The 26,353-nt window shown below is 31.8% G+C and overlaps 5 protein-coding genes across 8 annotated transcripts; 3 read left to right on the top strand and 2 right to left on the bottom strand.

Moving 5' to 3' along the window:
• Window positions 1–237: 237 nt before the first annotated feature.
• Window positions 238–6,693, top strand: Sec63 (translocation protein Sec63). Of its 3 annotated transcripts, XM_076780572.1 has the most exons (15): window positions 238–731; window positions 1,463–1,565; window positions 1,642–1,756; window positions 1,836–1,941; window positions 2,139–2,362; window positions 2,443–2,604; window positions 2,753–2,981; window positions 3,065–3,210; window positions 3,289–3,436; window positions 3,533–4,019; window positions 4,115–4,406; window positions 5,076–5,212; window positions 5,702–5,759; window positions 5,852–5,918; window positions 6,313–6,693. In XM_076780572.1, exons 1-15 carry the CDS (start codon window positions 608–610, stop codon window positions 6,486–6,488), a joined length of 2,574 nt encoding a protein of 857 aa, XP_076636687.1. In that variant the 5' UTR covers window positions 238–607; the 3' UTR covers window positions 6,489–6,693. The 3 variants fall into 3 exon arrangements, with proteins under 3 accessions (XP_076636687.1, XP_076636689.1, XP_076636688.1); XM_076780574.1 differs by lacking the exons at window positions 5,702–5,759; window positions 6,313–6,693 and having other exon boundaries at window positions 239–731; window positions 5,852–5,873; XM_076780573.1 differs by lacking the exons at window positions 5,702–5,759; window positions 5,852–5,918; window positions 6,313–6,693 and adding an exon at window positions 5,665–5,698 and having other exon boundaries at window positions 239–731.
• Window positions 5,613–10,393, bottom strand: LOC143349375 (inhibitor of nuclear factor kappa-B kinase subunit alpha-like). Its single transcript, XM_076780576.1, has 13 exons — window positions 9,901–10,393; window positions 9,562–9,761; window positions 9,318–9,476; window positions 8,997–9,214; window positions 8,811–8,915; window positions 8,504–8,642; window positions 8,233–8,421; window positions 7,894–8,105; window positions 7,525–7,806; window positions 7,302–7,451; window positions 6,806–7,219; window positions 6,635–6,712; window positions 5,613–6,144 (listed from the first exon to the last, which is right to left on the bottom strand). Exons 1-12 carry the CDS (start codon window positions 10,007–10,009, stop codon window positions 6,649–6,651), a joined length of 2,241 nt encoding a protein of 746 aa, XP_076636691.1. The 5' UTR covers window positions 10,010–10,393; the 3' UTR covers window positions 5,613–6,144; window positions 6,635–6,648.
• A 595-nt stretch (window positions 10,394–10,988) lies between these two features.
• Nle (notchless protein homolog 1) lies at window positions 10,989–13,606 on the top strand. 2 transcript variants are annotated; one of them, XM_076780409.1, is made up of 7 exons: window positions 10,989–11,135; window positions 11,214–11,808; window positions 11,909–12,148; window positions 12,439–12,692; window positions 12,766–13,003; window positions 13,084–13,305; window positions 13,375–13,606. In XM_076780409.1, the coding sequence occupies exons 2-7, from the start codon at window positions 11,421–11,423 to the stop codon at window positions 13,512–13,514; spliced, it is 1,482 nt and encodes a 493-aa protein (XP_076636524.1). In that variant the 5' UTR covers window positions 10,989–11,135; window positions 11,214–11,420; the 3' UTR covers window positions 13,515–13,606. The 2 variants fall into 2 exon arrangements, with proteins under 2 accessions (XP_076636524.1, XP_076636523.1); XM_076780408.1 differs by having other exon boundaries at window positions 11,060–11,808.
• Window positions 13,607–15,437: 1,831 nt separating this feature from the next.
• On the bottom strand, window positions 15,438–16,471 carry LOC143349466 (inhibitor of nuclear factor kappa-B kinase subunit alpha-like). Its single transcript, XM_076780747.1, has 3 exons — window positions 16,216–16,471; window positions 15,972–16,130; window positions 15,438–15,868 (listed from the first exon to the last, which is right to left on the bottom strand). The coding sequence occupies exons 1-3, from the start codon at window positions 16,378–16,380 to the stop codon at window positions 15,647–15,649; spliced, it is 546 nt and encodes a 181-aa protein (XP_076636862.1). The 5' UTR covers window positions 16,381–16,471; the 3' UTR covers window positions 15,438–15,646.
• A 187-nt stretch (window positions 16,472–16,658) lies between these two features.
• Ranbpm (Ran-binding protein M) lies at window positions 16,659–25,541 on the top strand. Its single transcript, XM_076780513.1, has 8 exons — window positions 16,659–16,911; window positions 19,248–19,603; window positions 19,784–19,971; window positions 20,084–20,196; window positions 20,478–20,900; window positions 21,093–21,413; window positions 21,643–21,826; window positions 22,702–25,541. Exons 1-7 carry the CDS (start codon window positions 16,713–16,715, stop codon window positions 21,774–21,776), a joined length of 1,734 nt encoding a protein of 577 aa, XP_076636628.1. The 5' UTR covers window positions 16,659–16,712; the 3' UTR covers window positions 21,777–21,826; window positions 22,702–25,541.
• Window positions 25,542–26,353: the final 812 nt, after the last annotated feature.

Genomic DNA, 26,353 nt, shown 5'->3' with positions numbered 1-26,353 from the left:
GACTTTATTAAGCATTCGTGTATAACATTTTCCTATAATAATAATAGTACAAATGTTTTCGTTTACTATTGATTTAGAACGAATGCTCATTCTTAAACATATTAGTAATCAAAAACAGTTATACTTTCTTTATGACATTTATATTTTCAATATCGATATCTCTATCGATTTTAGCATCGATTCAAAATTTGTTTACAATAGGCATTGACATGACGTTGGCGTTAGTGACGTTGCTGCCGGTCAGAGTGCAAAGGAAGAATTACGGAACAAACGGTTGTATTATCATGCTATGGCGTATTATAGCTTCGCATAGATGTAGGAAAGTAGTCTGTGACTGCACAGTGCGGACGTCATATCATTTGTCAACGGACGTAATTATTGAAATTCTTAAAGTGCTTCCTTTTTTCTCGTTACGTGCACACGAACGTTACCAGCAACGCCAATTGCACATCAGACCTGAACTGTTAGCATTCGATGCTGAGTTGGCAGTCTTGACCGCGACAACTCTGTAACTGTACTATATATCGGATGGTACCGTGAATTCAAAGTGGTGTTTAGTAATGAATGTACTTAAACGATATACTTAAATATTATTACTTAATGAGCTATGAGTGGCCAAAAATTTCAATATGACGAAAGTGGCGGGACATTTTTCTACTTTTTACTGTCGTTTCTGGCGCTTCTCTTGATACCTGGGACGTATTATCTTTGGCCACGTTGTCCGAAGCAAGGTTAGATTTGTATTATTCTATTCGGTTTAATGTATAAATTAAGTGACATTACAATAACGTTTCATAATCTTTCATATTTCTCATTAATTTAAAAAGTTTTACCGTGTTTTATGCTTGCTTCTATCAATATACAACCTACTCCATAATGTTGTGACGGAAGACTAATCACCACTTAATTGTGAATATCCCGTTAGTAATTTACTAATAAATAAAGAGCTGTATTTTCAGTACACGTATTCGAGTAAAATAATATCGAAGTATTGAACGTTCATCGACGTACCAATTTATTATTTGATCTTCGTTTATATATTTTTATGAAATATTTAATTAAGACATATGTGGGTTATTTTACAAACAATTTCGTTTTGTTTCTATGTTATACCTATTAGCAATATTTTTCAGCAGGTGACATCAAATATTATATAACAAAGTTTATAACATTATACAACAGATCATTATTAATTGTTATAAACTGTAACAATTTTTGTATGTGATTTCAAATGAATATGAATTTTAAAAGATAATAATAATAATTCTTATTTCATTAATTTTATATAATAATGATTAAAAGAATTTAATGATCTTTATAAATAAATGTAAATTTTATAAATAATTTTGATATAATTTTATATTTCAATCCATTATTACACAAAGAAGATATTTAGCATCATTTACATATTATATCTATGTTAAAGAGATTAACATTAGATATAATTATTATTCGTAATTAGATCCTGATCAAGAGGCAAAAGAGTGTCAGTGCGATGGATGTAAAAAGAAAAAGATTATCCTGCAACTCAATGAACCATGGAAAGAAACCAAAGCATTATTTACGTAAGTTACATTTTATACATAAATACTTTTATGTATAAATATTAGCAGTTTTTCTGATATTACTGTATCATTATAGAAAATTCCTTATTATTCTTGGGTGGGTAATACTTCTATTTCTGGCATATAAAGTATCACAATTTGACTATGAAATGGCCAATTTTGATCCATTTGAAATACTTGGAGTTTCTCCTGTAAGTGTAATAGATGTATATAAAAAGATATTTCATTATATTGGGACATATATATTTATAATATTATAATTATTTATAGGGTTCGTCGCAGAGTGACATTAAAAAAGCTTATCGTAAACTTTCTTTGATTCTCCATCCAGATAAAGAAACTGGAAATGAAAAAGCATTTATGAAACTAACCAAAGGTTAGAATTAAGATAGAATAATGTAGAATACATCAATCACTAACAGATATGCGCTTACATACTGGCAGTTAGTTGTATAACAATTTAAGTATATATCTTTCATTAGTAATAATGCCATTATATAAATAATATCAACTGTAGATATTAATATCTTAGTTGCTATTAAAGGATAATAATATTCTCCTCCGTATTAATAGCTTATCAAGCATTAACGGACGATGAAGCACGCAAAAATTGGGAGAAGTATGGAAATCCAGACGGTCCAGGAGCAATGAGTTTTGGTATAGCTTTACCATCCTGGATCGTTGAAAAAGAAAATTCTGTATGGGTTTTGGGATTATATTCATTGGTGTTTATGTTTGCTTTACCAACTGTTGTTGGAATGTGGTGGTATAAGAGTATTCGTTACACTGGTGACCAAGTAAATACATAACTAATTTTGAAAAATATAAGTAAACATTATTGAGTAACAGCTTATATTATTTTATTATTTACTCTTAGGTACTGTTGGCGACTTCTGAAATGTATTATTTCTTCTTTTTCAAAACACCTTCAGTGTCACTAAAAAGAGTCATCATGATTCTAGCCGCTTCTTTTGAATTTTATAAAAAACAAAATGCAGAAATAGTTGAAAGGCATACGGACAGGGATGAAATTCATTCGGTAAGAGTCGATATTTAATGTTGTATTCATTTCCGTGGACCAGAAATAAAACAGATCTAGTATGAGTTATAGGACATTTTTATTTCAAAATTATGAATTTTTTCGTAAAAAAAAACATCGTACATATTTTATACATTATTATTTTCAGCTTAGTAAGCAATTACCTCAGCTGGGAGCAAAAAATCAAGAAGATCCCCTATGTAATTCATATTCCATTAAAGCTAGAGCTTTGCTTCATGCACATTTATTTCGTATACCACTAAATCCAGAAACATTGGACAAGGATAGACAGTACATAGTAAAAAAATGTCCATATTTAATTCAAGGAATGCTAACTTCTCTTAATCGAGTAATTTTGTTAGCTTATGCTAAAAGAGGTACATGCCTCCCGTTTTTGAGTAATATGTTTTTATATTCAAGGTATTAGAAATATAGATTTAAATATATTTTTTTTTTTTAGTTCCACGTTTACCAAGTATAAAAACATTAGAAAATTGTATGAAATTATGTCCAATGATAGTACAAGGTTTTTGGGAATTTAAAAATCCTCTGTTACAATTACCACATATAACCGAAGATAATTTAAAATGTTTCTTAGCAAAAAAGGTAATCGTAATTTTGTATATTAAAGATCTATATTATACTTAATTACATGTTGTAATTACAAAACAATATTTTTATTAGCATCAAATCAAAAGTCTTCAACAATTCGCACAATTGAAAGGAGAAGAACGAAGACTGATTCTTAGAAATTTATCAGATAGCCACTATGAAGATGTTATGAAAGTTCTTGGAAGTATGCCATACATAGAATTCAAAGTACGATCCGAAGGTACAAGATGTTTAATGTTTATCATAACATAAATTCTGATATTAATATGTAACAAATTTTCTACAGTAAACATATCTATCAATTGTGTAATTTCAGTGATTGGTGATGAAAATCCAACGGTATATACTGCTGGTGCTGTTGTAACCGTAACAGTATCATTAACTCGCAAAGACATGAAACATTTGTTTGGCGACGACACTGTCAAAGAACAAGTAATGATCGATGATAGTAAAGTTAGCGCTGAACCTACTGATGAAGTGTCGGAAGAGCAAAATCAGTCTGTAAAGAAGCCCGCATGGCTTAAACAAAAGAAAGGTCAAAAGAAATCTCACAAAAAAGGCACTAGTAAAAAATCTACTTTTGTAAAAAATGCACAGACACAATCGCAGTCTGGTAATAGCAATGCTCAACAAACAAATACTCCTAATTCAAGGAAGAAAGAAGATAAAATAGAAAAAGAGTCTTCCAAAGATAAGTTGTCAGATGTTAGTGATAGTGATGTTGATAGCGAGAGAAGCGATGACGAAGACAGTCATGATAAAAAGGATGTAACCATCGACGATGATGATACTGAATGGGAAAGGTAAAACATTACTTTCACATCGCATCGATATTTATAACAAATTATTATTACTAGTAAAATTAATTCCAATAACTTATTGATATTTTTATAAATAGATTTCAACAAAAAATTTCTAAAAGAGAAAAAGTTTTAGAGGGAAGAAGTAATTTATCACATGAAGTGCATTGTCCACTCTTTCCAGATGTTAAACAAGAATATTGGTGGGTTTACATCTGTGATCGTAAAAGTCAGACTTTACTAACACCACCTAATTATGTTACATCATTAGCACACTTTGAAGAAGTTCAGTTAAGATTTACAGCACCGCGATGGCCTGGTGTTTATACATTTACTGTATGTTTACGTAGTGATTCTTATCTTGGCTTTGATCAAGCTCAAAATATTAAGGTAAGCAAACACATTCAAATTAAATTAGATTATTATTATTATTATTGTAGAATTAGAACGGTAAAATCTATTCCCTTAATAGAAATGCGCGAACGAATACAATAAACCTATAACTCGTAGAAATGGGGGGGAAAAAACACACACACACAGTAACAAATAACTTTCGTAAACGTAACGTATAAAATATTCGTAATCGTATCGTATGGTATCCGTAATCGTAATCACAATGTTCTCCCGTAACGGACTACCTACTCTCGTCTTCCGGACGCGTGGTTTTATCCCTTTTTCTCTCGAACACTTGCCGGTTTCACATCCGGTAAAACTTCGAGAACATTCTTGTCGCATCGATGTTCCGTAACCATAGTTCACGCACTCATACAATCAATCATTTATTCAATCAGAGTCGACACATTCATGTAATTCAATCGTTCCAGAACGTTCTTGACGTTTTGCATTTAACCCTTGCCAGTTCCTCATCCGGTATTATTTCCCAAATGTTCCTAACGTTTATAAATATTTCGTCTCTAAGGCCGACGCACTCATACATTCACCCATTCAATCATTCAATCAGAGTCGACCCATTCAGTCCGCTCAGCTGTTCACCGCGATCGATGCGATACGACGAAGAACGCTCGTCTCCTACATTATTATAAAAATATTTTTCTGCAGTTGGATGTAAAAGAAGCACCAGAAATGCCCACAGAACATCCCCAATGGGATATTTCAGATGAAGAAACTGCAGAAGATGTTGATGCAGCTGATGAACATTCCGAGTTCACAACCGATGAAGATATCAGTGACAATGAGTAATATCTATTTCTTTCGATGAATTGGACAAACAGATACTCAAAAAATTCGCGTTTTTCCTCTTTTTTTACTTATCAAGTTAATGTACAATGAACTTTTATACGTGGAATTGCATAATCGTTGATGTATGTGGACAATCTAGCAAAATAGTATGGTGTGTAAGATTTCTCAACGAAGAGAAAGTAATAGAAAATAAAAATTATAATATTTATTTTAACATTGTTGTTTAATCCTCAGTTTAGGATGTGTATACAATTTTTTAATAAAATGTATCAAAACATAAAACTATTGTATTTTGACTAATACAATAAACTCTTTGAATATTTAAAATTTATCAAAGTATTAAACAATAATTGAAAACTGAACTATTACTTCTTGTATGGGTGAAAGTGCAGTAAAAACGTTTGTGTTACATGTTTATTCAACCATAAAATTTTTTGTTAAATGTAAGGAATACAAGCTACAGATGATATTCTACTGTGACACAGTCATTGCCTTACTTCTGTCACAAGCACAATGAATCTTAAAATATCAAACATTTATTTAGTAGGTATACTTTAAGTAAAAATAAACATAACAGCATATATGCATACTTATAAATATATATAAATATATATTACCGATTAATTTTGTTACAGGTACTGAACAAACATATTTTCGTATATTTGTGCTTATATATTGTATTTAATGCTATTTCTAAAGGAGGTAAGTTCAATTGATATATTAGTTTTTTCGAAAGTGGTACGATATTGCATTAATGAACAAAATGAAATCAAAGAAACAAGAAAGATTACAGATTATTTTGGGAAAAATAATATTCTAGACATACGTATATATTAATTTTTTTTTTTAATAACAAAACACTGATACATGCAATCGGATTAACCGGCCAGGAGTCTAGTTCCATAGGGGCCGGTTAAGCGAGAATCACCTGTACATGAAAACAAATAACAAGTGCTTTAACTATACATATCGCAAATTAATCGCAACTAATTTGAAACCAGCATATACATAATAAAAGAAATATAATTAAATTTTTAATATAACCTCACACAAATAATATTTGCGATGTCTCATATTAATATATAATGTTTTCTAGATTCCTTAACAACATCTAGTGACATTCGGAGGAAAATAAAACAAAAAAATATGACAAATGGGCCCACTTATACATTTTTAAAAACAGATAAACATGCTAACATCAAGTGGGGTGTGCGACATTATATTCCAAGAGCATTAAAATCGAGAAAATATACTAAAAATGATAATAAATAAGAATTTTAGGTATGAAGCTTTTTTAAATACATGTTAAATCGCATAAAATCAATCAATATTAAATATTTCAAAGTAATAAGTAATAGAATTTGTGTAAATAAAAGAACAAGAATTTAAAAACGAAATGTAGCACAGTGCATACATACATTCTCCAGTGATATTACGGCTCCAGAGTAACCATTTCCATGTATTTCTTTTGCATTTCTATCAACAAATTATCTAATCTGATGAAATAAAAAGAAAAAACAGCGTCACTATTACGGTTTATATATAATATTCTTATTACAATCTTCGATAAAAATTTTAATTAAACTTACGCGTAACGTAACACTAAATTATCGTATATCAATTTACTGTCTTCATCTATAATTTCACTGTGACTAACAGACATATTTGAAGACTGATTACTAGTAAATTCATTCGATATTTTCATATCATCATTTCTCGAATTAGTTGCAATTTCATTGTGTCTAACGGACATATTTGAAGACTGATTACTAGTAAATTCGTTCGACATTTTCATATCATCATTTCTCGAATTTGTTGCAATTTCATTATGTGCGACAACAAATGTGTTTAACTGTAGTTCGTTGTTAGAAACGTGAAGTGTACAATTAAAAGTACATTGTGTTATATTTTGAAGCTCTTCGCGATATACTGTCATCATAGCTAGAACCGAATCGAAAATTCTTTCCAATGTTAAGAGTTCAATTTCTAATTTTGCTATGTGTCTAAAAAATGTAATTATCTTAATAGAATGTAAATTAATTAGAATTAAATGTCAAATATAAGTAAATTTATACATATACATACTTTATAATTTCAGAAATATTTTCATTATCAAATTGTACTTGTCGAACTTTTAAAAATTCAAAAATTAATTTTACCATTTCTGTTGGTTTTGCACCTTTATGAGAATTCTCATTTTTACATAGTTCAAAGATTCTTACTGCTTTATCGCGTCTACAGAGCATTAAAGCATTAATCAATTCCCATTAAACAATATTTAAAATTGCATAAAATAATATTTACTTACAATTGTGATATATCAATACAATCGACCATCTGAGCTTTATTTTTCAATTCATTACTTTCTTGCATCAATGAGTCAAATTTTAATTTGATCTGATCAGTAGCTTTAGCAAGTTTAGTAACTTTTTCAAGCTTAATTTTCAAAGCTTCCATCTTTTCTGTATTTAAAAATTCATTTTCCCATTTTTGACGAATTACAAATAATTCGCTCGAAAGATTATTTATACTTGTTAATACATTTGTTATGTTTTCGTTAAATGTATTAAGTCTTACAATTATCAAATCTCTAAAATTTTGCAAAATAAGATGCATATTTAATATTTTGACAATATTAATGCTTCATTAACCAGAAAATATAAACAACTCAACTTACACTTTTATAGTCAAAGCAAAAATATATAGCTGGAACAGATATATTTCTTGTGCAATAAAAAATATTGCTGCGCGATAATAATCTTTTAATGTATCAAAATCTAATTGACTTCTAGACAATTCTATCATTTTCAGAACCGATATAGGAATATCTAGTGTAGGTGTATTCTCCATCAAAGTATTTCCACTTTTGAAAACAAATAGAACTAGATCCTGAAGTAAAATTACTAACTTAAATAAATGGGAGATATATCAAACAAAAAGCTGTTTGGAATTAACTTTCTACTATTTCAAAAAAAATGAAGTAAAATTGTAATTAATGTACAAACATATGTTGTACCTGAATTTGTGATAAGAGTGATTTTTCGCTCGCGATAAGATATTTACCGAAGTAATCTGTTAAAATTTGTTCATTTATTGGTATGTCAGTATCTTTCTCAATCATAGACTGTATATCTATAACACTAGTATTACTATCTATTTCGTATGCGTTAATTTCATATCTTGATGGAGAAAATACTTTTATTATCTATAAAAGTAAAACATAAAATGCTGTACCAGTTAATTTGAAGCAATCTCGGAGCGCAAACGATTAATTTATTTAATCATACCTGTTTGGATAAAATGGAGTTAAGTAATTTAAATACCACTAGTTGCATTTCGCCGTTTTCATTGCATTGCTTTCCCCTTTTCTTTGGATCCCACTGTAACACCACTCTAAACCATTCTACCAGTTTATTTTTAAGACATCTGATTTAAACCCAGTAAAATTACATAAATTACTCCATCTCCTTTTTTATGTTTTACTTTATTAACCCTTAGAGTGCGGACATTCGTATGCAATTATACCAGTTTTTCTTGAGCAGATGTACTTTTCTACAGCACTCAAAGAGTTAAAATAAATTCAGTAGCTGTTACCTTGATAGATTTGTAGGACCAACAATGTTTTCATCAAATATTATTTTCCCTTCTGATTCGAAAGCACAAATGTCATTGTATCCTTTATTTTTAATATGCTGCATCCTATATAAGTAAAAATTAATTAATGTTAAATGCTTTGTTATACATTGATCTTTTATATTTTATCATAACTGTATATTGTACCATGTCATAGTATGCTGCATCTTTGGTAAAAATGGTCTTGTACCAGTAACAAGTTCATAAAAAAGAATACCCAAACTCCAATAATCCACAGAACAACTATATTTCTGCTTCCAAAGTAGTTCTGGAGCTACATAATTTAATGTACCCACTATGGATGCAGATGTACTAACTTCACCAAGTTCTTTTGCATATCCAAGATCTATCAACTTGTATGTAATCTAAAAAAAGTTTCTATGTGTTTATTTCCATATATTTAACAGAATCTGTTTGGCATAAAAACCATGGAACACCTTGTATGTTTAAAATATAATTATTGCTTACATTATCATGTTCTTCTTGCAAAACTATATTTTCAGGTTTTAAGTCACGATGTGTGATACTTTTAGAATGTAAATATTCTACAGCTGAAGAAATATCCTTCATTACATTAATTGCTTCTTTTTCAGTAACACCATAGCAATTTTCTGTTTTATTCAAAACCTATAATTTAATGAAGTATTGGCAATATAAATGAATATTATTTTAATTTCATTAGGTGGAAAGAATAGTAGATTTTAAAACACACCTTCCTAAGATCACCTTTTCTACAAAATTCCATGCATAGTATTGGCAATTCTATATTTTCATCTGGATATCTAAATGGTAATTCTAATGCTTTTATAATATTCTTATGTTGCAAACATTTCATTATCTGAACTTCATTGATCCATCTCTTTTGTTGTGTTTCTGTCAACTGTGTAATATTCCATTTACACTTTTTTATTGCTACAATAAACAAAATATTTTATGGTTTATTGAATCAGAGATTTCATATTATTTGAATAATTAGATTGTATTAAATATTAAATATTTCGTTTAATTATATTTCTTTAATATTACTTTCATTATAAAATTATGAACATACCAAGTTTAGTATCGCTTGTGTGTGTCCATAGTTCAACAATACCAAATCCTCCTGTACCAAGGATTTTGTTAAATCTCCATCCTTCAACAAGAAGTGGTGTACTAGCCATGTTAAATATTTTTATTAAGAGAATTGTAAACCACAAAAAACATTAAACGATTGAAATCAGATTGTAATTAACAAAATATTAATATCGTCGCGTTAATTTGTTATTACACGCAATAGTTGTGGAAGGAAAACAAATTTATTTTATAAATTTTCTGCACCATAATTTCAATAAAGATCGATAACCAACATTATCATATACAATTTATATCTTCGAAGAATAAAAATGAATACATGTTTATGACATGATTTATACACATGAACAGTGTGGCTAGATCTGGCATAATTGAATGCATCGACGTCGACATTAGTAACGACGAACTTCCTTAGTGTTTAACGAAGTGGTGGGAAAAGTCGACATATCCTACCCTAAGAGCCATATGTTACGCCAGGTCAGCACTTCATGCACCTTCGGAAAATTGATAAAGAACGAGAATGAATCTTTCCTTCTTGCTCTTGAACAGCTGTGTTCAGCTAACCCTGGGAAAAATTTTAATGGGAGATTCTACAGCTCAAAATAAAACGAAAATCAAGAATACTAATTTGTCGATGGAAGCTTCGTTAAAAAGTTATCAACGTTTAAAGTTCCGCCCGTACTGAATTTTTTTCTAGAAAGTGGATAGGATTTCGGGGGTATGTCTATTGACCAAAAATGCTTATAATTGACCCCTGCAACCAAAAATAATTTTTTTGGAGCGATTTGAAATTTCTTAATTTCATTTGTTAATAACTGTTTAATGAAGCCTCAGTCAAGAAATTGATATTCTTGATTTTCGCCTTATTTTGGCCTCTAGAATCTCCCATTAAAATTTTTCCCAGGAGTAGCCGAACACAGCTGTTCAAGAGGAAAAAGGAAAGGTTCATTCTCGTTCTTTATTAATTTCCCGAAGGTGCATGAAGTGCTGACCTGGCGTAACATGTGGCTCTTAGGGTAGGATATATCAGTTTTTCCCACCACTCTGTTAAACGCTAGGGAAGTTCGTTGTTACTAATGTCGATGACGATACATTCAATTATGCCAGATCTGGCCTCACTGTCGCCAACATAGAAATACTAGTTGCAATTACTATAAAAATTGCTATCGTGAATTGAACCCTTTTTATAAAAAGTCTTAAACGATACTCGTTAATGTAAGTATGATATAATAACATGTAGACTTTATAATTTACTTTGTGTCTGTAGTTTAATCTGTAATCTTATTATTACAGTTATAATTTAAGTTTGCGAAGACTTTACACCAGTTCTACTTCTGTTTCACGTGTTCACGCCACGCGGGTTGATCTCTCCCACGATGAAGCTTTGAATATATTGTAAACAATATGTTGAGAATACGTATAATAAAATAATAACAGAATTATACACTGCAATTTTATTTATCTGGATATTATCGATATGATTTAATTAAAAAATATCCAATGACGGGAATTGTAAACATAAATAGAGGCAAGTTTGAAGAAAAAAGCGGAAACATACAAAACAGTGATTTCTTTATGGAGACGATGGAAACTAAACGAGTTCTATCTCGTTTTAAATCCGATACTGGCGAAGTGCTACCTGGTGGTTTGCTGGATTTACCTATAAATGTTACTGTCGACAAGTTACAAGCAATTTGTAATGCACTTTTGCAACACGAGGAACCAATATCTTTTGCATTTTATGTGAATGATATTGAAGTTACAGACACTCTGGAAGAAATTATTTCGCAAAGCTTTTGCACAGACGAGAATGTCATTGAAATTATATATCAACCACAAGCAATTTTTAAAGTTAGAGCAGTTACTCGTTGCACTGGATCTTTGGAAGGTATGTTGGAAGGATGTAGATTTTTATCTACATTAAATTAAGAGAAGAAATTCTTGTCTATATTGTGAAATATACTTGTAAACAATTTTGTTACATACAGGTCATAAGGAAGCAGTAATATCAGTTGCATTTTCACTGGATGGAACATGTTTAGCTAGCGGTTCCGGAGATACTACAGTTAGATTTTGGGACATCTTTACGCAGACTCCATATTTTACATGCCAAGGTCATAAACATTGGGTTTTATGCATATCGTGGTCTCCTTGCGGAAGTAAACTTGCATCTGCATGTAAAAATGGGGTTATTCTGTTATGGAATAAAAACACTGGCAAACAAATAGGTGAAGATCATTAAAATATTACTACTTACTTTTAGTTATTTTATTTTTTTTTTTTTATATAAATTTAGATTTTTTTATTGGAATGAAAAGATAGAGATTTAATAAAAAAATAGACAAATATAGAGGCAGAAAGGGAAAAGTGTGCATTGCTTTTATCAACTATATTTGTTCCTTGATAATTTTATGACTGGAAATAAGGTAGCAATATGGTTCCTTGGTACTCGGATTACGGTAAAACAATAATATCTTTAATTTTATTTAAAGTAAATTTAATTCGTGTGTATTTTCAGAAAGAACTATGTCAGGACATAGCATGTGGGTGACGTCTTTATGCTGGGAACCATATCATAAAAATCCAGAATGTCGATATTTAGTTAGTGCTTCTAAAGATTGTGACTTAAGAATATGGGACACAAAGCTTGGACAGACTGTACGCATTCTCTCAGGTCATACAAGAAGCGTAACATGTGTTAAATGGGGAGGAAGTGGTCTCATTTATTCTGCATCCCAGGATAGGACTATCAAAGTGTGGAGAGCAGACGATGTAAAGCTTTGCAAACAAATTGTAAACTATAGTTTTATTTTATTAAATGTCTAATTAAAATTGATACATTCAGGGAATCTTGTGTAGGACTTTAGAGGGACATGCGCATTGGGTGAATACGTTGGCATTGAACGTAGACTATGTACTTAAATCTGGCCCTTTTCGTTTTGGAAAGAATGAAGACAAACCTGAAAATTCATTAGAACATGCAAAAATGCAGTATGAGTCTTTTGGCGAAGAAATACTTGTTTCCGGTTCCGATGACTTTACATTATTCCTTTGGAAGCCAGAAAAGGGACAAAAATCCATTGGTATTATTTATTACAGTAAAAACATAATAATCATCGTAAAATAGAAATGTTAATCTCGTTGATTTTAATTAACATTTCAGCAAGAATGACTGGCCACCAGCAACTGATTAATGATGTGAAATTCTCACCGGATGGTCGCATAATCGCGTCGGCCTCGTTTGACAAGTCCATAAAATTGTGGGAGTCTAATACAGGAAAATACATAGCTTCGTTGAGAGGTCACGTACAAGCTGTATACTCGATTGCATGGAGTCCAGACTCTCGTTTGCTTGTTAGTGGCAGTGCAGATTCTACTTTAAAAGGCGAGTAAATTTTATCAAACAAAAAGGTGTTGATAAAGTCTGTTTTAAATCGGATCATTTTTGTTTTAGTGTGGAGTATGAAAACAAAGAAGCTTCTTCGGGAATTGCCTGGCCATGCAGATGAGGTTTACGCTGTTGACTGGTCTTCGGACGGGTTGCGCGTTGCGTCAGGTGGAAAAGACAAAGTATTAAGACTTTGGCAAAATTGAGCAACGTATATAATAATGTATTTCGATTTCGAGGCATGTTATTATTTAATAGAGTTAGAAACGTCGAAAACATTTCCTATATTTATATTATAAAATCATATTACATATTTTCCGTCCATTTTATTTACATCCTCCTCCACCTTTCCCATTAATTCCTTTATTTTTTAAATTCTGAAGCATTATGATCTCTTAAAACCACTCCAAATATTATTCGTGTCTAATCGAGATCTTCAACCATTTTTCTATACATTATTTCATCTAATTAATTAGTTATAAACAATTTCTGGAGGCGATATGTACTTGTTCGAATATTGCGCCAAAATTGACAAGGTATAGTATCGCCATCTATCGGAATCTTAGAGGAAGTATCCGGAGTAACCTCCCCTTGCCCCCCAAGGTTTGGTGCACACGAATGGTATCGCCATCTAAGAACAGGTTTTGTACTAAACAAAGTACAGCTACCCCCACTCCTGCTACTCCTAATACGCAATATGTACCTTGATTATTCGTTAATAATTCCTTTTCTGAGAATAAAATATGAACTTTTAGAATCGAAGAGTATAGTATAGATCCTTGGCAATATTCAGGGATACATTTTATACCCATGGCATGCGTTATTAAATAGTTATTAAACAATACACACTTTAGGAATCTATCGTTAATAATTAATTAATTAGAGCACGTAGCGTAGTAAAATTGGCCCTTGAATGTTGCTAGGGATGTCTACTTTGTTCTCTAATAGCCAAAATATGCGTGTCATTGTTGAAAACTTGATAATTCATCGATTAAAGTCGACAGTGTTAAAAATTTACTTTCCTCTACTTTTCTCCCATTAATTCCTTAATTTCTTTAATTCTAAAGTTAAAAAAAATAATTCGCATCTAATTAAGTTATTCAACCATTTTTCTATACATTATTTTATCTAATTAATTAGTTATAAACAATTTCTGAAATTGACAAAGTGGCGCCATCTATCGGAATCTTAGAGGAAGTATCCGGAGTAACCTCCCCTTGCCCCCCAAGGTTTGGTGCACACGAATGGTATCGCCATCTAAGAACAGGTCGCGAACTAAACAAAGTACAGCTACCCCCACTCCTGCTACTCCTAATACGCAATATGTACCTTGATTATTCGCTAATAACTCCTTTTCTGGGAATAAAATATGAACTTTTAGAATCGAAGAATATAGTATAGACCCTTGGCAACATTCAAGGATACATTTCATACCCATGGCATGCGTTATTAAATAGTTATTAATCAATACCGGGAAGTCGGCACACGTTTTCGAACTTTTTAACGCGACACCTTAGGGATCTATCGCTAATAACTAATTAATTAGAGCGAGGAGCGGTGCAAAATTGGTCCTTAAATGTTGCTAGAGATGTCTACTATGTTCTCTAATAGCCAAAATATGCGTGGCATTGTTGAAAAGTTGATAATTCATCGATTGAAGCAGGCGGTGACACAGCCGTAAATGTTCCGACTTCCGATATTTGTTAATAACTATTTAATAAAGCATGCCATGGGTATAAAAAGTATCCTTGAACGTTGCCAAGGGTCTATACTATCTTCTTCGATTCTAAAAGTTCATATTTTATTCCCAGAAAAGGAGTTATTAGCGAATATGTAATCAAGGTACTGCATATCAGGAGTAGCAGGAGTGGGGGTAGCTGTAACTTGTTTAGTTCGCGACCTGTTCTTAGATGGCGATACCATTCGTGTGCACCAAAGCTTGGGGGGCGAGGGGAGGTTACTCCGGATACTTCCTCTAAGATTCCGATAGATGGCGCCACTTTGTCAATTTTGGCGCAATATTGGAATAAATAAGTATCGCTTCCAGAAATTGTTTATAACTAATTAATTACATGAAAAAACGTGAGGAAAGGCAGGGAATGTAAATAAAAAGCATGGAGAATAAGTAATATGATTTAAATTCTTTATTAATACAAACATAAGGAATGTTTTAACACTATTCAAAGTCTATTATACAAAAACACATGTCTTCAAATTTTGAAAACACTTTTATAAATAAATTAAATTGTTGAGTAATATATTTTGAACAATTCTATCTTCTAGTCTTATTCTAAAACATATATGTAATGTACATTTTACAGTAACATCACTGTATACTCTACCATGTCATAGTATGCTGCGTCTTTGGTAAAAATGGTCTTGTACCAGTAACAAGTTCATAAAAAAGAATACCCAAACTCCAATAATCCACAGAACAACTATATTTCTGCTTCCAAAGTAGTTCTGGAGCTACATAATTTAATGTACCCACTATGGATGCAGATGTACTAACTTCACCAAGTTCTTTTGCATATCCAAGATCTATCAACTTGTATGTAATCTAAAAAAAGTTTCTATGTATTTATTTCCATATATTTAACAGAATCTGTTTGGCATAAAAACCATGGAACACCTTGTATGTTTAAAATATAATTATTGCTTACATTATCATGTTCTTCTTGCAAAACTATATTTTCAGGTTTTAAGTCACGATGTGTGATACTTTTAGAATGTAAATATTCTACAGCTGAAGAAATATCCTTCATTACATTAATTGCTTCTTTTTCAGTAACACCATAACAATTTTCTGTTTTATTCAAAACCTATAATTTAATAAAACATTGGCAATATAAATGAATATTATTTTAATTTCATTAGGTGGAAAGAATAGTAGATTTTAAAACTCACCTTCCTAAGATCACCTTTTCTACAAAATTCCATGCATAGTATTGGCAATTCTATATTTTCATCTGGATATCTAAATGGTAATTCTAATGCTTTTATAATATTCTTATGTTGCAAACATTTCATTATCTGAACTTCATTGATCCATCTCTTTTGTTGTGTTTCCATCAACTGTGTAATATTCCATTTACACTTTTTAATTGCTACAATAAACTAATAACTAATTTTCTACTATCAAGTCAGTCAAAGTTGAATTTTGTTGTTATTTAAATGCCATGAACTATGATTTTATAGGTACGTTCATTATTTAATACAATAGAGTAATAGCATATCCAACGATAGGAGGCAGTATAAACATTAATACAGAATTATTACAAAGTATATTATCTATGTATTATGTATTTCATAAATCAAGAGGTAATGCTGAGTTGCGCAGGATCGTTGCGCAGTCAGTCAAGCACAGTCCACGGGCGAAAGTAGTGGGGCTGCTCAGGAGAAAGATGGCCGCCACCAGCGAGGAACGGAGTGTTATGGAGGCTTCTCAGATGAATTCCGGGCAAACTCAACCCGTCGATCCTCTCAAGCTGCTCTATCCGATGGTTAACGAAGAGGAAACACCGCTGCCAAGGTCTTGGAGTCCTAAGGACAAGTATAATTACATCGGCCTCTCCCAAAACAATCTTCGTGTTCATTACAAAGGTACGTTTGATCGCTCCCCCGATCTTTTGCAGAAATTTCTTTTCCTCCTAGAAAATTGTTGTGTAAAATTTTCCAAGTTGTTGTATTCGAAGGATCGAGGAACGATCCTGGCCAATAGGATTTGATTGTTGCTCGATACGGACGAATCGTTGACGGAGTTGTAATATCGATTGAAAATGGCAGGGCTCCGTTTCGCGTGTGTCAGCGACCTAAACAAAGGAATCAGCTGATCGGTCGTAGTCTCTGTTCGACTTTCTCTCGGTTGCTTGTATTTCTAATTTTGTTTCAAGATTTTTCACAAATATTTCTCGTTGGTAGAAATTTTCCTGGAAAACGTGTTGCGCTTAGAACGATTTTTTATGAAATTCGTGAAAAAAAAAAATGAATCTGCGTAGGGAAGGCCCAATGACAATGACAGCTGCGATGTTGAACAGTTACTTTTCTCTCTCTGTCACTCTTACTCCTTTCCTTCTACCTACTATTATTCGATGTCGACCAATTTCCAAGTGTATATATTTATACTAAAGTATATTTATATTACATATTTCTTTTACTGCATGCTTATTTCCAAAATAAAAATTTAAATACCAAAAATTTTCTCTTTCATATTTGATTGTACACAATATTGATAGCATTCAATATAATTAAGAATAATTTTTTTTTAACAAATGTAACTTATTATGGTGCATTGTTTGTTACATAAAGAACTTAATATTTTTACTATATAAAAATAATAATACTTTGATTCCAACAAAATTAACATGTTACAATTCTAATTATTATTTTTAGCTCTCTAGCAAAGTGATTGTAAAATATTACGACTAGGTAAAACACAAGTTGTTGATATTTCTTTGTACATTGTTACAGAAATTTCATTCTTCGATAAATAAACTTCGTGGAATGGTTTCAATCATACGCATTATTAATTAATAATTTATGTGATCCTGTCAAATAATACAAGCATTTTATATTTATTATAGAATTGAAATAAGTTGTATATTTTTTTAAACAACTAGCACAACTTATGATAGAACTTGATTGTTTTTGTTCTTTTAGAAAGCTTTGATAGACAAGAAATATGTAAAATATATTTATTCTGCTGGTGATTTGTTAATTATTTGTCACAAATCCTTTTTGATTACTCAATTGTTATTCAACTGTTTATTTATGTTTATTATGTAGAATGAGTATTTTTTTTAGAGAATACATAGACTACTACAAATATGTTCATAAGAGATTGAAATTTAATGAACATGATTTTTTTCCACTTATTATTTTTATCACATGGCAAGCATGTTAAAAATAGTTTTTGAATATGTATTCAATAAACATACTCTGTGTAATTAATGCTGACCCAAACTTGTAGTTTTTAATATGATTAATATTTATAATATTCTGTATAAATTACTGTTAACCATTGATTTCTGCACTATGGCAATAAATGTGTATAAAATGAATTGATAAATATTTAATTTTGTATAAAATAGATATTATTTAATTGATGAGTGAGTTTAATATTTCAGAATGATAATAAATGGTATTTTATACAAAAATTAATGTAACTAATTTACATATTACGTTTCAACTTTATTATTAAAGAATAATGTGAAATAAATTACAATTAAATACACTATGATATATCTCGCGGAAATCTCGAAGATTCTTGAAATTCGTAATATGTTTCAGAATAGTCCTAATACATTTTAAGGAGACATACATTTCTAGGAATACGACTTGATATTACATTTTCAGATTTTTCCGCGTCTCTAAAAATTATAAAAGCATTCAATAAAACGACTACCGAAATGACCTTGGAATTTTCGAGATCGTAAGAGTAATTTCTATTGTTTGGAATCTTGCTCACACCTAATTACAGGAATAGTGACCCTTTAATTCAATTCATTGTATCTGTATTTGTTTAATTAATACAACTTTTTATCGTACAAACTTTAAATTGTAGTGATTTGTACTTATCAGCAATGACTATGATATATTAATTATTGTTTTATATACAATTAAATATAATGATTGTAATTATACAGTTGATCCAAACGAATTTAATTGATTTTAAATACACAGTCAACCTTTAATTTGTGATCTTTTTAGTATAAAAAAGTATGTATTAAAATAATACATAGATTAATATGTTTTCTGTCTGTGTTACTTATAGGAAATAAAAACTTTAGATTTAAACTGATGTTTGTGTTGTTAATATACTCATCTTTTTATAGAGTGAAGTTTATTTCTTTTTCTTCCCCATAAAGTCTCTGCAATCATTATTATTATCTTTGTTGACTTAAATATTGGTTTGAAAAATAATAATGCGCATGTTTCAGGGTATGGAAAAACTCACAAAGATGCAGCAAGCGTGCGTACAACACATTCTATACCAGCTGCTTGTGGTCTCTATTATTTTGAAGTGAAAATAGTCAGTAAAGGCAGAGATGGGTACATGGGAATCGGCCTGTCTGGTCATGGAGTCAATGTAAATAGGTTGCCTGGTTGGGATAAGCTTTCCTATGGATATCATGGCGATGATGGGCACAGCTTTTGTTCCTCTGGAACAGGACAACCTTATGGGCCAACATTTACTACAGGGGATGTAATAGGTTGCGGTGTAAATCTCGTTGATAACAATGCTTTTTACACAAAGAATGGACATAATCTTGGTATCGCCTTTACCGATCTTCCGGTACGTAAGAGGATCTCAATTGCCTTACGAAATGTACTAATTTTTAAATAAATCATAGGGAGAGTTTAAACAGAGTAAAGTTTCTAGTTACGGAGTTCCTTTTTAATTGTTTCATAATACTTTCAACAATGAGAATATTTCGTGATAGTTTATTGTTCTTTTCTTTTTTTTTTTTTGCAGCCAAATTTGTATCCAACCGTTGGTCTCCAAACACCTGGAGAAGTGGTAGATGCAAATTTTGGTCAGGAACCTTTTGTCTTTGACATCGACGATATGCTTAACGAACTCCGTGTTAGAACAAGAATGCAAATCATAAACTACCCAACACCAGATCATGGACAGGGTCAGTGGCAAGCAGTTCTTCATAAGTAAGTTTAATTTCCTTTTTGAGTGAGTGAATAAAATATTTCCATCGTTTCGGATCGTGTCAAAAAAATGACTCGATTTCGTTCAAATAACGAAAAACTTTTTGTTTTGCAGAATGGTTTCAACATATTTGGTCCATCATGGTTATTGTGCTACTGCAGAGGCATTTGCCAACAGTACCGGTCAGGTATTCGAGGAAGATTTTAACTCCATAAAAAATAGACAAAGTAAGTCTTTCTTAAAGCTCGTTTTTAATATCTTGGTTTATATGTATATAACTAACTCTGCAAAATGGAACGCATTTTTATTTGAATAGATAAACAGTGTATCTAATGGATAGGTAAGTGGGTTTTCCTGTTCTTAATACACTGTTTTAAATAATTAGAAGATACCCACCCAATTGGGTGTGTAATTATTTTATGCTTATAGCTACGGAGTTCTTGGCCGGTGTACGCTGATAAAAATACAGTTGTAAAGGAAAGTGTATTGTTTGTCATGTTTGTTTCAGGAATTCTGAAGTTGGTACTAGCAGGTAGAATGGGCGAGGCCATAGAATTAACCAGTCGACTGTATCCGGGACTTCTCGAGCGGGATCCGAATCTTCTTTTCGCTTTGAAATGTCGACAGTTTGTTGAAATGGTGAATGGTAGTGATTCGGAGGTTTGTCAGAATTCGAATGTTAATCAAACTAGTGTTATACAGTCCACAAAAGCTTACACCAAGTCTTCAGCAAATGGTAACGTCGAGGAGATGAACATTAGCAACACGATTAACGGTTCCACCGAGCAACAATTTGTGAATGGACAGATCGAAGACGACGTAGACATGGACGAGAATATTGTGAATGGCGTTAGAAACAACAACGGCTATCAGAATGGCGATTTAAATACCAACGGATATAAATGTCGGAATGGAGAGGACGTCGATATGGGTAAGATGTTATTTTGTTTCTATCAAGTCTATAATAACAATCAAGTTATTAATTAAAATATTTTTACACATTTTTCTTATAACATCCGAATTGTCGATATCGATTGTTTACATACCCGAAACGATAAATGAACTTAAGTGTTTATATATGTTCGTAGTTGTTTTCTAAATTGAAAATTCGACTTGTTCTCAGAGATCGATAATACCAATCAAATTCAGCAACAACAGAATGGTAGTTGCAATCCAGAAAACACGTCAAACAAAACTAATAAGAAACAGCTTTGTGGCGGAGATAAACAAGCGATCGAGAAAATGTTAGAATTCGGCAGACAGCTTTACTCTCAGTCCATACATCTGCGACAACAACACGGGAAAAATGAAAGTAACAAAAAGATGCTTCAGGATGCGTTCAGTCTTCTTGCTTATGCAAATCCGTGGAATTCACCGGTCGGATGGCAGCTCGATCCTCAACAGAGAGAAACCGTTTGCGCGAGACTAAATTCTGCTATACTTGGTAAGAGAATCTTTTTTATATTTATTCTGTACGTAAATTAGGTACCTGAAATAGTGTATTGTACCTGTCTGAAATACAAGCTATCTGATATTCATTATTATATGATTAAGATGTGTTACTTAATCTAGATAACTGTTTGTAGTAACAGTTGAAATCCGTTTAGTGGTCTGTGGACCAGGATGTAGCAGTTTTTTGTTACCGTAATAACTGGATCTTAACATGGTTTCAGAATCGAGTAACTTGCCACGACGACCGCCATTGGAAGTCGCTGCGTCACACGCGAGGGAACTGGTGCGGCTGATGTCTCGTGCTGGTCTTGGGGCATGCGGCTTCGCGGTTGTAGACAATATCATCCAATATTGACGGTGCCTACCCCTGCTGCCACGTCTGCTTCTTCCGCCGGCTCGAGTGTGGTTAGTAACTCTCTTAACGCGTACGATTACAAGAAGCTGGGGATAGTTGATACATCCTTCTATGATCGTCGAGTGAAATATCAAATGCGGGCATCAAAGTAAAGTGAACACGTATGCGATCGTTGTTAAGCCAATAAGAAGGATTGTTACAAGAAGCGTCGAAATTTTTAAACTAAGCTATATTTTGTGATAAGAAGGTATCATGCATATTTAAGTAAATACATTTATTAATTTTGTTCATTGCCAATAATAAAGTATATTCATTCTTGTAAGAAAAAAAAAAATAAAGCATTTTAATTTTTGTTTACTCATCTGTCTTTCATCTAGAATTTGTTTTTAATATTTATTTGCGTATTTGTTCGTCTTGTCCTTGCTGTACTTGGAAATTTCGAATTTAATCCCTATTTCGCGAGGGTTGTGTAATATCTTTTTCTTTTTTATAACATGGACCGATACAGTAAGTTTTGATCAAATCTTTGCTTACTTGATTTTTTGGAATATTGTTTCAAATTATAAGTTTGCGGTAGAAATGAACGAAAGACAATCGTGATCATTTTTATTATATTCTTTATGATCGAGTTTCTAAATTACTATAGTAAGTTACATTTAGATTGTTACCATGTTAATACGTTTAAAATGAGGACGTGTCACAAAGGCGTCGGTCACAATCTAAATCATGAAGTTTGAGCCATAATCTTTAAATTGTTAGAAATCTATATTTCCTTGCGAAAGCGAGATATAGAGTAGAGTCTCAAGGATCGTATGAGGTCGTGAACGCAACGAACGAGATTGGGAATGCTACGCATGGGTCATAAGTAACGGGTAACGAAAAGACCAAGAACAGATTCTGATTGTTTCGACATTGTTTGTTGCAGGATGTGGAGACGGAACGTGGAGCAGAGAATACTTTTGCAGCAACAACATCGCGACATTGCGTGCCTCTTCAGCTAGAGTCCGCTTTACCGGCAGTTGGCTCTCTGTCTCGATCTCTCTCACAAACACACATTCACACACACAGACACATGCACACACCTAACACAGATGAATAATACACATACATGCGCGCGAAACCCACCAAAAAGTACACGATATTATGGCAACGGGAACGAGAACGAGGATAATAATGATGCTGAATGGTCGCTATACGTCGACACTGTTGAACATTGAACAACAGAGTTTATAATAAAGACGACCGAGGATCATAGAGCGTAACTATGGATTACGAGTAACGATAAGTAAGAAAACGTAAGGATATAATTGAAAGCAGAGTTTGAGATTAAGATCAAAATCAATGACGAACGTCGAGGAGTTGAGAGACGATGTCGAGGAACAGAGGAGAAAGATTAAGATTAAGATGCAGAACGCAAGGCGAGAATGGTAATCGTAAGAGTGAGGTTTCAAACGAGGGAAATTGTTCAGTAACGTTAAACATACAAAAGGTGAAGCTCGAAACGAATTAATTTCGAAGACGAAAAACGAGATTCATTCATCGAGGTTACAAACGAGAACGTAGCTGAAGAGAAAGAGATGGAAAACAAGGTTGAAGAACGATGGTGATGGAAGACCAGTTTGAAGATGCAAATGAACTTGAGGACTATGATGATTTTAACACCTGCCAACTAAGTCGACCGTTTTCTCGTTTTCTCTTTTTAGCCCTGCGATTCACCATCATTTCGGAGTTTGTTCCCTCGTTCCCATTATCAACTATCGTGATGTACCATTATTATTGTAAAAAAACGTGCTTTTATATTTCGCCCTGTTTGAAATATGTTTTGAACGGACCGATGAATATTTCAGGTAGGTTTTTAACTTGTTTTATCTTACCGTAATCGTTCAAAATACCATTCGTCCTCTGTTTCCTACCCTTAAACATCAGAGTCGTTTTATCTCCACCCTCCGAATAATTGGAACAATCGATCTTGATATTTCCTTCTACGTTTCATGTCTCCTCGCGATGCTGTTTAATTCTTTTTTTTTTTCCATTTCATTTTAGAGTATTCAGTTTTTATATCCTTTCGTATTCGTTGAACAGACTTCACTCAACGCTTCCTTCTTAATATTTGCCATTCTAATGAAATTTTAGTTTTATTTATATGTATGTAACGGGTCCTTTCGTTAAGGGGGATAATCACGGCACTTGGTGAAAAAGTAAGGGCATCTTTGCTATTTATTTCTCGGCTCTGTAATTATTTTTGTGTTATAATTTATCAATATACTAAAAATACATTCTGCCGAGAGTGGACAAAAATATTATTGTAATTTTATTTTCAGTTTCTCGTCGAAATTGACTGTCCGTGTTTTGTGGTTGTCAAGTTTTTGTCTGTTCGAAGTACAGTGGAGTCGCGTTATATCGCCGCAGACAGGGCTGTAGGAGAGGAAAATTCTCGGAAATGGCTATACATATATTGAACGTCCTTCCCACGGGGACTGAAGTGTGCACACGAAGAATCTCTGCCGTATAGTATAATAAATATATGGAAATGCGTGCGAAGGGAAACTTGACCAGGCGGCGGTATATCAGGAGACGATAGAACGCAACTCTACTGTATTTTAAAGAAAAGATATTTCTGGAATTATAATCTATGATAATATCGCTAACATTTGATAATGACTTTCTATGAAATAATATTTTATACAGAAATAGCTGTCATCTAAAGTTAAAGGTCCTTTTTTACACAAAATTTCTCCATTCTTTTTAACATAATAGGAAAGAGATAAAAAAGTATAGATGAGACGGTAAACAGTCTACCTTTAACGTCACTAAGTTAAATATATTTCGATAAATCTTGACAGCCAGTTTGAAAAACACGGTTTCGTAACTTTGTCACTTGGTTCAATTTCAAAACGAAACATTTCGAGTGTATTTTTAAATAGCTAAACTTATACGTGGCAAAGAAATTTTCGAATTTTACGTATCTGCAACACGGTTTTTCCTCTTGCATCTAATGTAAACTTTTAGGTTTATTTTTTATGTCCCGTTTAATGCCAGTCATGATTGTAATTTGATTTTATTTGTGTTTATTTTTAAGATAAATTTTTAATGTCTCTGACATTCGTTATTGTTGTCATTGGGGGTAATTTTTATTTACAAAAAGAAAGAAAAAAGAAAAAAGAAGAAGAAAGTGGAAAGAAATTAAGGAGGATTTAAGTCTTGTCGATAATTATTACGGTTATTAATCCCTGTCGGGTATTCTGGGTAGCCTTTCTAATCGTGTCGGCAACGAGTCGATTTTTGTATCAATTGTTAGTTCTTAAACAAAACTATAAATATAAAAGAATATTCTTCGATTATTTGTCATTATTGTAATTAAGGTAGAAAGAAAGATAAAAATTGTTTCGCGTTAACATTATTAAATTTCAGTCTAACGTCGATCGCATAATCGATAACAGCATCACAGTAACGATGAAGCAATAAATTTTAATCATATTTTTTTTTTTTGTATTACTTTTTTCTTAAATTATATAAATTTATACCATTTTTTATTGTTGCACTTTCGTACAAATGAATTGGCATCCTTGTTTACTAATTGTTATAAATGCCATCGATTAATTATTAACTGTTTTGGGTTAATTCTATTCGATTCTTTGTCTCGGTTAAAGAGGTCATGCGTTAACGATAACATAATCCTAAATTATTGTAAAAAATCGAAAATTATGACAGTTATATGATAAAATTAATAAAAGTTGTATAATTAAAGAGAACGTTGTAAAAGAAGTGGTGTTTTGTATTTCTATCTTTTCGTTTCACTCGCATTAAGTTTCGTTATTATATTTTCTAAACCACTTTGCGTTTTCTCAATAAAATTTAGTTATTTAACAACCAATTACTTTACCGTACTTTCAAAGGGTACAATTAAATTTCTGAATTTAAAGAGTTTGTTTTTATTCAAACAGTTAGTTGTATAGATAACTTAAATATGAACGAGGTTTTGATAAAACTCAATAAGAGTATTCAAGTTATGTTCGTACGAATTTTTCTGTTTAAGTAAAATTAAAATTTAGTTCGGATTTTCGATAATCAATGCTCTTGTATTACGAATTCTCAGTCATTCTTAATCGAAATGATTAATAGTTGTAAAAAGTTCGATATTTCTGGAGAAAATTTAATGACGGAACGAGGGAACGATTAAATATATTTAAAAATGAAACGAACTAACGAGCTAAGGCGCGATTAATAATAGTAATAAACAACAATTTTAATACTAACTAACGACAGCGATGACGGAAATTGACACTCAATTAATTAAAACGAACAAATTAATAAGTAATAAAAGAATAAATAAATCTATATACAGGGTGTTCGGTCACTCCTGAGAAAAATTTTAATGCGGGATTCTAGAGGCCAAAATAAGAAGAAAACCAAGAATACCAATTTGATGATGGAGGCTTCGTTAAAAAGTTATTAACAATTAAATTCAAAAATTTCAAATCGTTCTGGAAAAATTATTTTCGGATGTGGGGGTCAATTACAATCATTTTTGGTCATTACACATACCCCCGAAATCCTACGCACTTTCGAGAAAAAAA

Source organism: Colletes latitarsis, chromosome 13, assembly GCF_051014445.1.
Source record: "Colletes latitarsis isolate SP2378_abdomen chromosome 13, iyColLati1, whole genome shotgun sequence".
In the NCBI taxonomy this organism is placed as follows: Eukaryota; Metazoa; Arthropoda; class Insecta; order Hymenoptera; family Colletidae; genus Colletes; species Colletes latitarsis.
This window is presented reverse-complemented; position numbering and strand designations above follow the sequence as displayed.

Bases quoted from the DNA above. Each gene is read 5' to 3' on its own strand.
- Ranbpm (XM_076780513.1), top strand. From the start codon at position 16,713: ATGGCCGCCACCAGCGAGGAACGGAGTGTTATGGAGGCTTCTCAGATG. The intron at 19,972-20,083 runs GTAAGTTTAATT...TTTGTTTTGCAG, and splicing joins TGGCAAGCAGTTCTTCATAA to AATGGTTTCAACATATTTGG. The intron at 20,901-21,092 runs GTAAGATGTTAT...ACTTGTTCTCAG, and splicing joins TGGAGAGGACGTCGATATGG to AGATCGATAATACCAATCAA.
- Sec63 (XM_076780572.1), top strand. From the start codon at position 608: ATGAGTGGCCAAAAATTTCAATATGACGAAAGTGGCGGGACATTTTTC. The intron at 2,982-3,064 runs GTACATGCCTCC...TTTTTTTTTTAG, and splicing joins GTTAGCTTATGCTAAAAGAG to TTCCACGTTTACCAAGTATA. The intron at 5,760-5,851 runs GTAGGTATACTT...ATTTTGTTACAG, and splicing joins AAATATCAAACATTTATTTA to GTACTGAACAAACATATTTT.
- Nle (XM_076780409.1), top strand. From the start codon at position 11,421: ATGACGGGAATTGTAAACATAAATAGAGGCAAGTTTGAAGAAAAAAGC. The intron at 13,004-13,083 runs GTATTATTTATT...TTAACATTTCAG, and splicing joins AAAGGGACAAAAATCCATTG to CAAGAATGACTGGCCACCAG. The intron at 13,306-13,374 runs GCGAGTAAATTT...TTTTTGTTTTAG, and splicing joins TGCAGATTCTACTTTAAAAG to TGTGGAGTATGAAAACAAAG.
- LOC143349375 (XM_076780576.1), bottom strand. From the start codon at position 10,009: ATGGCTAGTACACCACTTCTTGTTGAAGGATGGAGATTTAACAAAATC. The intron at 8,916-8,996 runs GTACAATATACA...TTACTTATATAG, and splicing joins ATGCAGCATACTATGACATG to GATGCAGCATATTAAAAATA. The intron at 7,220-7,301 runs GTATGTATATGT...TACATTTTTTAG, and splicing joins AATATTTCTGAAATTATAAA to ACACATAGCAAAATTAGAAA.
- LOC143349466 (XM_076780747.1), bottom strand. From the start codon at position 16,380: ATGGAAACACAACAAAAGAGATGGATCAATGAAGTTCAGATAATGAAA. The intron at 16,131-16,215 runs GTGAGTTTTAAA...ATTAAATTATAG, and splicing joins GAAAAGGTGATCTTAGGAAG to GTTTTGAATAAAACAGAAAA. The intron at 15,869-15,971 runs GTAAGCAATAAT...AACTTTTTTTAG, and splicing joins TGCAAGAAGAACATGATAAT to ATTACATACAAGTTGATAGA.